This window comes from Melopsittacus undulatus, chromosome Z (genome assembly GCF_012275295.1).
Source record: "Melopsittacus undulatus isolate bMelUnd1 chromosome Z, bMelUnd1.mat.Z, whole genome shotgun sequence".
In the NCBI taxonomy this organism is placed as follows: Eukaryota; Metazoa; Chordata; class Aves; order Psittaciformes; family Psittaculidae; genus Melopsittacus; species Melopsittacus undulatus.
The window spans coordinates 1,847,676-1,861,620 of record NC_047557.1 but is presented as its reverse complement, the minus strand read 5'-3'; the positions used below and the strand labels follow the sequence as shown (position 1 = coordinate 1,861,620).

General features: G+C 43.2%; 1 protein-coding gene across 1 annotated transcript in view; it reads right to left on the bottom strand.

Annotated features, from left to right (window-relative positions):
* Nucleotides 1-13,945, bottom strand: part of MYO5B (myosin VB) — a 162,870-nt gene that overhangs the window by 30,148 nt on the left and 118,777 nt on the right. Inside the window, exons 23-28 of the mRNA XM_005145400.3 lie at nt 13,075-13,314; nt 7,676-7,760; nt 5,937-6,085; nt 5,039-5,158; nt 3,783-3,920; nt 810-872 (exon numbers count right to left, since the gene is read on the bottom strand). Coding sequence (XP_005145457.2) covers nt 810-872; nt 3,783-3,920; nt 5,039-5,158; nt 5,937-6,085; nt 7,676-7,760; nt 13,075-13,314 — 795 coding nt within the window. The remainder of the gene's footprint in view (nt 1-809; nt 873-3,782; nt 3,921-5,038; nt 5,159-5,936; nt 6,086-7,675; nt 7,761-13,074; nt 13,315-13,945) is intronic.

The following is a 13,945-nucleotide window of genomic DNA, read 5'->3' as shown; positions in this document are numbered from 1 at the left end:
TATTTGGGAACAGTTAAAGAAGGACACAAGCCGCACAAGTCACAGTAGGAGCCTAGAAGGTTTTAGTCACTCTGTATGTTGTAAGGAGAAAATGATTGAGGCAGATCTGTAAGGATTTAGCACTTGGGGACAAGACAAATTGTACAGTAAGGTAATAACTGTGAAGACTAGATTTTGATGAGCTCTTAGGCAGAAGTTTTTTCCTGTGAGGGTGCTGAGGCGCTGGCACAGGGTGCCCAGAGAAGCTGTGGCTGCCCCATCCCTGGCAGTGCTCAAGGCCAGGTTGGACTCGGGCTTGGAGCAAGCTGCTCCAGTGGAAGGTGTCCCTGCCCATGGCAGGGATTGGAATGGGATGAGCTTTGAGGTCCCTTCTGCTGGGAGATGGAGACTGTTACTGTAATCAATGCAGACTTATTTGGTTTTGACATGAGTGGCACCTTGGGAATGTAAGTAAATCAGACAAGAAGTGGAGTTGGAGCCTGGAACACAAATCATGTTGGTCTTCAGCTGCAATAGTTCATACCTACTGCAGTGTCGTGTCAAAGGAAACCGAAGAAAGTCCCAGTGGGAATATGTGCAGTGGAAGAAGCACCTTTTGCCATAAATGGGCTTGTTACTGCCATGGATGACTCAGAACAAGCAGACCAGCAGATATTGCTGCAGAGAAACATCTGTGAGCCTACCCCAGGCCCAGGAGCTGATGGAGAGCTGCAGTTTTCCAACTGCATGTCAAATAGACAGAGCCAGGTTATTAACACATTCAGACAATTTGTTAGGGCTGTTGGAGCCAGCATGAGCTTCTCACTCACCTTCAGACTGTTATATGCAAAATCCTCGTGCTCTGAAGTCACTTCAGTCTTCACTTCAGTTACCTATGTGGATTAAAGAGATAAGTTTATATTTAAAAGCAGCCAGAGGTACTGGCTTACAGCACAGGATGGCTAGGCAAGTCTCCATCAACAGCTGCCACAGGGCTGCAGGCTAGCTCAACCATAATGATGTTATTAATTGCCATTTCACAGAGTCCCAGCAACATGTAGTGGGGCAGGAGCCACTTGAAGAGAAAATGGATTAATCTCTCATTAACATCTTGACAACTGTGGCTCACTGCAGCTTTCAAACAATGACAATCATTAGGGGAATGATCTTTAACGTAGCAGCTGGAGAACAGGTTTTTAATCTGCCTCTGTACTAAGGAGAGGTGCTGGGGCAGTCTCCTGTTTCATGTTTCCAGCAAACTGCCAGAGGTGATCAGTAAGAATATCTGCTGAAGCGAATAGTTACTGCTGATGATTGCATTTGGTCCCTTATTGTATTTGTCAAAAGATCCATAGGTCTCAGACCAGAGGGTAACAAAATACTTCCCAAACACAGCAACAGAAGCCCCAGAAATTACAAATATGAAACAAAAGAGTCATGGCATTTGCTCAGCATTTCATGTAAGAGCATCTTTACTGCTTTAAGACATCATGCAAACAGCACTGCTGTTTCATTAGGTGCATAATAACGCATACTCTGGCATCTGATCAAGCCACAGAGTCTGAGTTACAGACGGCAGGGTTAAATCTATACAAGAGATCTGCTATTAAAAGTCTCCTGTGCCAAACATCAGTTCACTGAAACTAGAAAGCTGTGTTTTCAGGCTCCAGTTACAAGCCTGAATGGACTCCTGCCTCTTAAGTTACCATTAGGCTGCTAGGAATCTTGATTTTTATTAATATCTGGTTTGTAAACTGCTTCCAAGCAAATGACCCAAACTATAGGAATACATAGGAAGAAAACCAGGTTGTACAGGGCTTGGAGCAATCTGGTCTAGTGGAAGGTGTGGCAGGTGGGTGGAACTGGATGAGCGTTAAGGTCCCTTCCAACACAAACCAGTCTGTGGGTTTGGGGTTGGTTTTTTTCCCCCACAAGGAAGATTATATATTGAAGGAATATCCCTGCCCTGCAATAGGAAAACCCATTCTTCTGACATCAGTCTTGCTGTTTCTGATTTACTACACCATTTTTTCAGCTACATTCTTATAATTACTGGAGTAAAAGAAACCCCACAAAACCCACCAAACTACACAGATCATAACAATACAAAACTGAGGACAGAACGCTGACTGGCATGTCTATGAAGTGCTTATCAGCTCACACCACACACTGCTGGGTAGAAGGGAAGCCAGGACTGCAAAGAAATGCTTGAATAACTCAAATGGACTGAAAGCAAGGGCTGTTGGAGATGTGGGGTATCAGGGCCTTTGCCTTAGTGTCAGAGCCCTGCACAGTGCCCTGCATGTATCTGAGGGCAATTTGACCATCCTAGTCAGTGTACATAGGAACAGATTCATCCATCAAGTTAAAATTTCTAAGTTAAATTTTCAGCCAATTTTAAATCTCTGGTAACTCACACAAAATACATTTCAGCTGAGAATTTCTACTAGATAATTTTGTGACACTTAAGGTTTGAAGGTTGACACTGACAATATAATATACAATTGTGAAAATAACATATTAAGCCACCTAAAAAGCAGTCATTAAATGCACAGAGTATAGCTCTTACCCAACAGGTGTCCCTATGGGGAGGAGAGGACAGGTGAAGCCTGTCAGCTGAGCCCAGTAGTTAGGATGAAGTCTTCTCTAATTCCACCACTTATTCTACATACTCATATAATTTAATTCAGATCAGTAGCTCCCACTAATCATCCCACCTTCCACCAATGGTCAAGTAATTTGCATAAAGTTACTTAAAAACTGCTTTACTACACATGCTCAGGGAAGAGTCTTCTTGAGCAAGGGTCTTTTGATCTGTGGGTGTGAGTTTTTTGTATTGAAATCAGATTATAATGAGGATAGTTCATCAAAAGGAAACCCTTATCATGTTGTTCTGACTCGTGAAACCACATACTAACTAATCATCAAGTCATGCAATGGTTTGAGTTGAACAGACCTTAAAGCTCCTCCACCTCCAACCCCTGCCATGGGCAGGGACACCTTCCACTGGAGCAGCTGCTCCAAGCCTCTGAGTCCAACCTGGCCTTGAACACTGCCAGGGATGGGGCAGCCACAGCTGCTCTGGGCACCCTGTGCCAGCGCCTCAGCATCCTCACAGGGAAGAGCTTCTGCCTAAGAGCTCAGCTCAGTCTCCCCTGTTCTGGCAGGTTCAAGCCATTCCCCTTGTCCTGTCCCTACAGGCCCTTGTCCCAGGCCCCTCTCCAGCTTTCCTGCAGCCCCTTTAGGCACTGGAGCTGCTCTCAGGTGTCCCCTTCAGGAGCCTTCTCTTGTCCAGGCTGCCCCAGCCCAGCTCTCTCAGCCTGGCTCCAGAGCAGAGCTGCTCCAGCCCTCGCAGCAGCTCCGTGGCCTCCTCTGGACTGCTCATAAAGCAGTGTTTTTTTCAGGTCCCATGCCCTGAGACTCTTGTATCTGTTCAGGCCCATTCACAGTAATACAAGTTTCAACTTTTTAACTAAATAGTATGGAGGTTAGGAGGCTCTAATCACACATATTTTGGTGAAAAATTCTCTCACTTTACAACCCTTGTTTATCAGCTGCAAGTTTGTTTGTCTGTACATGGCACCTTCACGTTCCAGCACCTGCAGAGATTACAAGCATTGTCACACACAGTGTCTTCACTCCACTCCCTCTTCAGTATCACTTACCATATGCCAATTTCCAGGGCTGCCTGCGGAATTATTGTCATGCTCAAGCCCCAAACCCTACATTGTGCTCCCTCAGGCAGTCAAGGAAAGCCAGATACCAACATGAAATACTAGTATCAGTGAAAGTTTATCCCTTACCTGGGGCTTCTTGCTCTCATCCTCCTTTTTCTCCAGTTGGGTTTGCAGCTTCTTCCTCTCCTGCTCGAGCTCCCTCACTCGCTTCTGTAGCTTCAGGAAGAGGGTCATGTCCATGGCTGCTTCTTCCATCCCAACCTCCTGGAAAGCAACAAGAGAGTGGAAGAAGAGACCTCAGTCAAGCTGTATAACCACACACAGTCCAGATACATCCTGACTGTACATCAGCAGAGACCCCAGCCACAGACAACAACAGGAGCACCCCAAGAAAGGGGTGTACTTTCAAAGACCAAACCTCCATTTTGAACACCTATTTTAATGTCAATAAACAGTCAACTTGTTTAATAAATCACTGAATGTTTAGCAGCCCAATAGATCAGTGAGCTGACTGGGGCCACAGCTAAGAACATTAAAAACACCCTGCTGAGTCCCTTCTGGCCAAGTATTCATTAATTGTTTTTCAGTTGGCTTCACCTGGAATACTTTATATTAGAGCATGGTCAACACTGATTATTTTGACTTCAGCAAATGCTTTCAGACCAGTCCAGAAATACTAAAGCAACATAACACAGCAGGCAGCAAAGGGAAGTGGGGGATTCTGCAGACCCAGTATATACAGACACAAAATAGGGTCCTGCCAGTGAGGTGGCCGATTCTAGGAACGTTCATCATCCATACATGCTCTTCTGTCATGAAAGTGGAGTCTAAAATGCAGCTTATTCCCGGAAATGTAAGCAAAACACACACTTCCCTTTCCCATGTGATTCTTAATAGCTAGAGAATAATTTATGCTGCTTTTTTCTGCATTAAGAGACTGTTGATTAAAGGGACTATGCTGGCCAGCAAACACCTGTGAAGATGCACTGGATTGAAAACACTCAGAGCAAGGGCATAATGAGGTCTGGCATCCTTGCAGAGAAGGATCACTATACAGCCATTGCCATCAGTGCTGGGAATAATTCCATGCAGCAATGCTGACCACACTGATGAATTTTCATCAGTCTTTAAGCTGGTATTACCAAAAGGCAACACTATCATTTTAGAGCCCCATTTAAGCCTGATGCTACAAACAATTAAGCATTTGCCATTGCACTGCAACCCTGCAATCCCTCTCACACAATTAACGATGCAATTCCGTAATGCAAAATCAATTTCATCCATCACACCTTACAGTCCAACCTGCATTCCTCCTACGTGCTCCAAGATCCATGTCAATCAAGGCTCTCCTCCTCCCCCTGAGCCTGCCTGATTTACTGTACCTCCACCTGTGGCATTACATCTTCGGTGTCTCCTATCTCAGAGGTTGAGATGGATGGGTAATTGGAATCGGACTCCAAACTGCTCTGGTTGGATGGGTTTCTTCTGTGCCCAGGTGCCTGCTGCCAAGGAGCAATGCAGATACATAAAGCATTCAGGGCTTAAGGAAGGATTCTTCATGAAGCATTGTTTCTTAGAGCAAACATTTGTCTATATATTAAGGTTACCCTTAGAAAAGGCTTGAATGCCACCTTATAGCAAATTCCATTTTCTAGTTCTTATGCCCTACCATAATATTCACATTAACATAAGAGAATAGTTTAAAATACGAAGTGATACCAAAGATCAGTTTAAAAACCCTTCTTGTATTAAAGGCTCTTCATGACACCAACTGCACACTATGTGTGAACATGCAAATCTGAGCTCAGGATTATGCTGTTCACAGCATGCTCCAGGGCTTTCTTTAAATGCTCAACCATCCACCTAATCGAGCAGCACTGTTCTCTAATTTTCAACACTTTCTCAACAGTTCAGCAAAACTGAATCAAAAAAATGTTAGCTTTTGAAATTCTGAAGCCATGTTGCTGGAATTTTTGTTTTGTCTTTAACCCAACACCTACACATGAACATCACTGAAACAAAAAGCAAAACAAGAAGCATGAATTAGCTTTTGAGATTCATAGAGATCTCTAATCACTTAAGAGAGAAGTGTGAATGATTAGACTCCTTCTTCAAGGCACACATGGTTTGGCTTCAGTGTAGAAGTTCAGTCTTAGAAATATCAAACACAAACTGCACAATAATGTCAGTTCTAGTAGTAAGTTCTAGTAAGTCACATTATCCAGCCACCAATATCAGGACCAGGACATAAAAGAATAAGGATAATTTCAGTTTTGTTACCTTTATAATAGTAATTTCATCCCTCAAGTTGTCATATCTCTGCTCCAGCCTTGAATACTCTTTTACCAGGTTCTGATAACGAGATCTCTCTTCTTCCAGCTCTTTCTTCACCTGGATGTTTTCCTCAACTGTGTTTTGTGCAAATTCATCTTTACAATAAGAAGGAAAAAAAACAAACTAATTGTGATCTTCATCTCCAAAATTAACTTCTTGTAAATATGTGCAGTAACAATGACTAATTAACAAAATACTCTCTGCCAAGAGTATTTAAAATACAAGGATTCTTCCCTGTGAGGGTTCTGAGGCTTTGGCACAGGGTGCCCAGAGAAGCTGTGGCTGCCCCATCCCTGGCAGTGCTCAAGGCCAGGTTGGACACAGGGGTTTGGAGCAAGCTGCTCCAGTGGAAGGTGTCCCTGCCCATGGCAGGGGGTTGGAACTGGAGGAGCTTTAAGTTCCGTTCAACCCAAACCAGTCTGGGATTCTCTAATATTTAGTGACCGTTGCAATATCTATATCTGTCTCCTTGCTATTTGGAACAGCTTGAGGTCTTCTGCTCAGAGGGCAGAGTCCTCTGCCATTTGCATTCAAGAAAACTCTCCAGCACCTACAAACCATCAGATCTAATTACACTGAACCATTTCAGCTTCAGTTCCCATGGACCAGCCATAAACCCACTCAGTTAAAGACCAGCTCAGTATGGAATTCAATCATATTTAAGAAGTAGTACTTGCTGCACTTAAAGACTTCTTTGCCTGCTCCGCACCACCACATCAACAGCAGGATCTCTTTCTCTTGTCATCATCAACCATTTACCGTGGTAAGACGCTGGGGGGTGAAAGTATTTTACATCTAAATAAATTCATTTATTTGCCAAGAACTCCTTTTTGGAAACAAATCTGGTCCCTCTTTCTGAGAAACAAGGCAAATATACTTGATATATCATTTTAAGATGGCTGAACACCAAACTCCCTTCACCTGCTTTCCCCAGGATTTGATGCTCTGAAAGCATCCTTTAAGAGGTGAAGAAATACTTGCAGCAAATTTCTTTTTAACACATTCATTCCTTTATTTTGCATCAGGCTGAAAGCAGAAGATACTTCATAAGTACTGAGGCAATGATAGATACAGCCACAGAATGATGCATGATGCTCTTTGTAAATTCTGCAATAAAATCAAAGCTGAAAATTGTTATAAAAAGTAAAAAATCTCAATACATTCATGGGAGTTTCTTCTGTGTATTGGGATTTTCCCAGACTGTTTTCCTCTGAGTACATCTCACCATGTGGGTCTCTGCTTTAAAAACACTCACGGAGTCCCATCACATTAGAGAAACTCTTTGTCACAGCTCAATCTTGTTAACTGTGCTGTTCCGTGGATCCTTTTTTCATCAATCTTGGATTCTGTTATATTCTGCCCTCCACCCCAGCAGCCTTGCTGCCTCCCACATCACCCACAGTAAATGCTGCAATATAACCAAACTAAAAAGCCTTTTTAGGTACTTTATTCAATATTATTTCACCAATTAAACCAGCCTGTGTTTTGCCACCCACCAGTAGGACAGCACAAACTGAACTACCTGCACAACAAAACAATGACAAAAAACACCAGGAAAGGGCTGAGAGAAGATTAGCACTTTTTAAGGCAGAAAAACACATAGAAAAAAAAACAAGTTATGGGGAGAACAATGGAGTTCCTCATTTAGTAGAGGTATTATAATACTATAAGAATTTTTTTCTTACCTTCAGATTGACACAGGATCCTGCTGTTAAGCTCCTCTTTTTCCTGCTTCAGGAAAGCATTTTCTTCTTCTAATTCGGATATGCGCTACGAAACAAGGCAAAGAATCTTACTTACTGCAGGCCAGAAACTTACTGCAGGTCAGAGCCTCTGCAAAGGGATTACATTTCACCTGGCTGGAGCCAAACAGCTTTGTTCAGGCCTTCTTTGCTGTTTAAAAGATCCACCTCCTTGTACAAAGGATAACTGGCAAAGCATATGAGGAGTTGAAGTATACAAGAAATGAACTGCAATAACAGGGACTAACTTTTCTTTTCCTGAGTGCATTTCTCCCTTAAATTAATGTTTTCAGCATAATCTTACAAAATACTGAAATTGGTGACCAGGATTTACAGGAGTGAAATGCTTATAAGTGATCAAGACAGTAAACCAGACGTTTATTTCCACTTCTCAATGGACTTCATCATTAACTTCAAGTCATAGAACTGGTTGCAGTTGGGGGGGCTGAACATCTGCTGATTGTTTCAAGCAATGTAGGACTTAATTACATAAGATGGACACAGTGAATCTGGGCATTAAAACTAAATAATTCAGGCTTTTTTAACTTCATGTGTACTGTATGCAGTTCAAGTAACAGTCACTAAAGTGCCTCATGCTACTACAAAACCTCAAGCACAGTGATGCACAGCATGTACCAGGGCCTTTGGTAATAGAACGGGAGCATATATAGCAATTAATACAAGAAAATAATGAAAACAGAAACTAAATCCTGAAAAATGCAGATGTTTTTTTTTTAAAAAATGCAGGGTTTTTTTTTAGTATCCCTTTATTAAAAACGAAGGGAAGCAAAGCAATTTGTCACAACTACAAGGCTGTGCTGATGCTGAGAACAACCGATCCTGTAATTCTGTTCATCCTCAGGAATTTCAATGTATTCAACACAAAAACATCCAGTTAACAAGTGAAATATGCTGCTACAGTTAAGCAGGATGGTTCTGCTGCTGTCAGGTAGGAGAACAAACTGACATATCATCCCAGTATAATGTCATTACCTCTGCCTGCTCCATTGCATCCTCTAGCCACAGCTTAGGAAACAGCTACAGACAGCAGAAGAATCTCAAGATGCCAAAGATAAACATCACTGTACACACCATAATAAAAGTTTTCTGTGCCCAAGGATAATAATTTTGTTGTCACCACTAGATAAAGCTACAGGTTGGGCAGAGAAAAGATTCAGAGCAGCCCAAGGACAAGGACTTGGGGGTGTTGGTTGATGAGAAAATGAACAGGAGCTGGCTTCAGTGTGTGCTTGCAGCCCAGAAAGCCAAACACATCCTGGGCTGCATCAAAAGGAGCGTGACCAGCAGGTTGCAGGAGGTGATCCCGTCCCTCTACTGTGCTCTCGTGAGACCTCGCTTGGAGTATTGTGTGCAGTTCTGGTGTCCTCAACATAAAAAGGACATGGAGGTGTTGGAACAAGTCCAGAGGAGAGCCACAAGGACCTTAAGATCATCTAGTCCCAGCGGCCCTGCCATGGGCAGGGACACTTCACACTAAACCATGCCACCCAAGGCTCTGTCCAACCTGCCCTTGAAAACTGCCAGTGATGGAGCATTCACAACCTCCCTGGGCAACCCATTCCAGTGCCTCAGCACCCTCACAGTAAAGAATTTCTTCCTTATATCCAGTCTAAACCTCTGCTGTTTAAGTTTCAACCCATTACCCCTTGTCCTGTCGACAGTCCCTAACGAATAGTCCCTCCCCAGCATCCCTGTAGGCCCCCTTCAGATACTGGAAGGCTGCTATGAGGTCTACACGCAGCCTTCTCTTCTCCAGGCTGAACAGCCACAACTTTCTCAGCCTGTCTTCATACAGGAGGTGCTCCAGTCACTGATCATCCTCGTGGCCTCCTCTGGACTTGTTCCAACAGTTCCGTGTCCTTTTTATGTTCAGGACACCAGAACTGCACACAATGCTCCAAGTGAGGTCTCACGAGAGCAGAGTAGAGGGGCAGGATCACCTCCTTTGACCTGCTGGTCACACTCCTTTTGATGCAGACCAGGATACAGTTGCTTTCTGGGCTATAAGCGCACACTGAAGCTGGCTCATGTTCATTTTCTCATTGACCAACATCCCCAAGTCCTCCTCTGCAGGGCTGCTCTGAATCTCTTCTCTGCCCAACCTGTAGCTGTGCCTGGGATTGCTCCGACCCAGGTGTAGGACCTTGCACTTGTCATGGTTAAACTTCATGAGGTTGGCATCAGCTCACCTCACAGGTGTGTCAAGGTCCCTCTGGATGGCATTCCTTCCCTCTAGCGTATCAACAGAACCACACAGCCTGGTGTCATCGGCAAACTTGCTGAGGGCACACCCAATCCCACTGTCCATGTCAGCGACAAAGATATTAAACAAGACTGGTCCCAACACTGATCCCTGAGGGACATCACTCATTACTGGTCTCCAGCCGGACTTTGAACCGTTGACCACAACTCTTTGCATGTGGCCATCCAGCCAGTTCTTTATCCACAGAGTGGTCCACCTATCAAATTGATGTGTCTCCAGTTTAGAGACAAGGATGTCATGTGGAACAGTGTCGAATGCTTTGCACAAATGTCCAGGTAGATACTATCAACTTGCTCTACCCCTGTCCATCAGTTCCATAGCCCCATCATAGAAGGCGACCAAAGGTTGGGTATACATAGTTTTAGGATATGATCTTCAGTGACTGGACTTGTTTATCACGTTCCTGTTTCCACAGGAAGCAGAAATTAGCTGGAATCCAAAATTTGTCCTGTGTTTGAAAGAAACCCAATGAGAATGAAAACATTCCACTGAACACAGGTAGAGGCAGGCAGAGTGGGTTACACAGTGGCCAATCAGCACAAATTCTGTATCTCTGGTACCTACATTGGTACCTTTTGTACTTCTCACTTTTCTTTCTATAGGAAACAGATCTTTGAAGATGCTTCAAACAGCACCTGCTTTGAAGGATTTATATGGAAGATGTTCAGCAGTGAGCACTCATAATGGCTTCAGCCCTTATTTCAGTGTTATACTGGAAGCACCTGCTCATGAGACCTGGCTCTTGTCCCCTCCTAATCTTGTGAGGAAAGATAATGGCATTTAGGATTTTCCTAATAAAATTCCTGGCCAGGCCTGAGTCATCCTAGCTCACCAAGTGCGAAGACTAGGTACTACCAAAACCCCTCGGAAGTTAGAACTCACCCACATTTGATGTTTTAAACTTTATCTCAAATTCAGATAAGAAAAGCTATCCTAAAATTAAGGAGCTGGAGAGAAAAGCTATAAGGAACAGATTAAAGGATTTTTTTTTGTGACATCATCATAGCTAATATGGATTTTCAGAAGCTGAAGCCCCAGCTCATGTTATTGATATTAAGGCTCTCATTTCAGGCTCTAAAGTGTCTCATGAATTTAGGTATCACCTCCAGGATGAATCCATCCCATCACAACCATGGCCACAGTGTAATCTTGACACTGAAGGTATAAAGTGCTTCTTACCTAAATTCAGTTTCATGACAGTCCCCACCTTTTCGGCAGCTATGAGAACTCAGAAACCTTTATCAGAATTTTTCTTAGAAAGTGTTTTGGCTGAACCATCGTTTCTAGGAAGGAAAGAGGTCTTTATCTTCCCACTGACAAGGAATTGAAGGCAATGATTGAAAGACGTCAGAAACAGCAGCCTGCACTGCTCAGTAAAAACATTTTAAAATGAAATCATTTGCTGTAACAGTAGAGTGCACAGTATTTGTTATGCTGTAGGCACTTCTACAACAAGGGGAAGCTTTTGCTTTGCTTTCAGGCTTTTTGAAAGCATTCCTTCGGTCATTAAATCAACCTTTCTTCTGATTTGCAAACAAGAACAAAGAGAAACAGTTTTTCCCCAGATGCCTCACCTTTAAAATAAAGCATCTTTTCAGGGTTTTAAAAGCCTGTGCCTCAGCCATCTAATGAACTGAGCCCTGAGCCAAAAAGGATCTTCTCATTTGATGCTGGAGAGAAGAAAATCACTAATTTCATGCATCCTGTGTGGGTGCAATACATGTGCAAAGAGCAGAGCAATTGCTTTTTTCCTGATCCAGCCAGGAGACAACACGTGTAAAAGGCTGACCACTCTCTTGAAAAGAACTTCCAAAGATGTATTTCAGCTGTGCTTGTTGATCAGATTAAGTTATCCTGACCACACAGTCCCCACAGCTTCTCACCCAAACCCACCATCTGAGGCCTTATCCACAAGGGGAGGTTGCCCCGGGGATGTGCCCTAGAAGAGCTCCATCCAAGCAGTCTTCCACCATAATAAACCCACAGCTATTCCCAGACCTTTGGGGTTTTTTAATCTCCAAAAGTGTCTTCTCTTCAGGTTGTCAGACACAAAGCACTACTGTAGCTGAAAAACAGCTTTTTCTGCACAATGTGTTGAGTAAAAAAGGCCTAAATTCTCTCCACTAACAGGATCAAAGAAGATAATTTCAATTGTCAAATGTAGAAGAAAGATCACAGATTTAAACTGAGCAGTCGCAAGCATTCACAGCAGGAAACTAAACCTTAGTACCTTAGGTTATGAAAACAGGTGTGAAGGTTACTCAGAAGGAACCTGACCAGCAAGAAATTTGGGGAAAAAGGTCCATTTTTACTATTCCCAAAACCATCTACACTTTGAAGTCTTTCTTGTACAATGATTGCAGTGTTGGATCATCTACACCTCTAGAAAACCAGAAAGCACAGGAGTTTGCATGAAGGAAGAGAAATTTAAAAATGGTTAGTCTACATCATAGCTTCCAAACTCTACAAAGGGTTGGAACAACCATGCTAGCTTGTGCTGGAGCAAAGCCTTTTCTTGGGAGGGACGCATTGGTCCCCACACAGGTCACACTCTTCAATGTGCCTACAACACTAACCACTATGACCAACTGCAATGGCCATGTACTGCATGGCAGATACTGAGCCCTCATTTTCCAGATCAGGCTGGGCTGAAGAAGGACATCCTACTAATATTTACAGCATCAGCAACACCCTTCTATAGTATTTTGCATTACATGCCATGACGAATTGCTGTTCAGCCTGTATGACTAAGAGACCTTATTTCCAGACAGGTCTGGGTTTGGGGAGTTTCTTCTATGTTGGCAGAGCCAAAATCATCAAGATGGGGTGTCCTCCTGACATGACAGAGTCATTGCTGCTTTGGGGATGTCCACCTGCCCTTGCTGCCCCATGACCTGGTTAAAAGAGGTTTTCAGGGCAAACTGCAGGGGGTTTCAGTGGCAAAGAGAAAAAATCTTAACTAAAACCCAAATACTTTCCCTTTCGGGCTTAAGGAGCGAGCTTTCTTCGGTACAACCACCTGCAGGAGACCTACACGAGATGTGACAGACAGACCTACCTTTCTCAGTAGGTCTTTCTCCTTAACGTAGCTGTCTTCCATGACCTTCCTCTCCTGATGAGCCTTTTCAAGCTCCAGCTGGAGGTGCTCCATCTCTTCTTGCAAGCTGACAAGCTGGTTGCCATCACCCTGGTGGCTCTGCTGATACCACACCAGCTCTTTCTTCAGCTTTTCCACCTCAGAGGAGTGGGCTGACGTAAGCGTTGAGAGCTGCTCATTCAGAAGTTTATATTCCTTGTTCTGCAGTGTCCCAAAAAGAAGAAAGTAAGACCGTAAGTGGGATTGATGCATGCACAGATGCACTACAGAAGTAACTATTAGAAATCCTTGAGCATGGTCGGTAATAAACTTGCAATAATTAATATTTCCATGCATATGCCAATAAAGCTCACAGAGCTAAAAGCAATTTCAAAACTGTGACAAAAGTCTCAATATTTTGATAATGATTATACAAGCTTTTGCTAAATTGATGGTTACTCTTGAAGTGAAAACAAACAACGCTTGGTAGCACTGGCAACCAAAACATAAACCTACACTTTTATTACAGCTTCCAAACAAAGTTGCCTAATGCAATTGGTTTGTCCTTTTTTTTAATGTCTGTAATACTGGGTTTGCAGTTTATCCTTTTATTCCTGCTCCTATGCCCACAGGAACCAGGGGTAACAACACAAGGTAGCATAATTGCAGCTTTGAGCACAAAGAGCTCCCTAAACCCCAGCTTTTAGTCATGTGCCAGCTCAACTGTCTTCTTTGCTCAAATTTTCTCTTTTTAAAGCATTTACCGATGATTTGCTCCAAGTTTTTATGACCTGAAAATTCAGCAGCCTCATGTCATTTTCATGGTTAAAGTCAGTGATTAGTCAGTGACTAA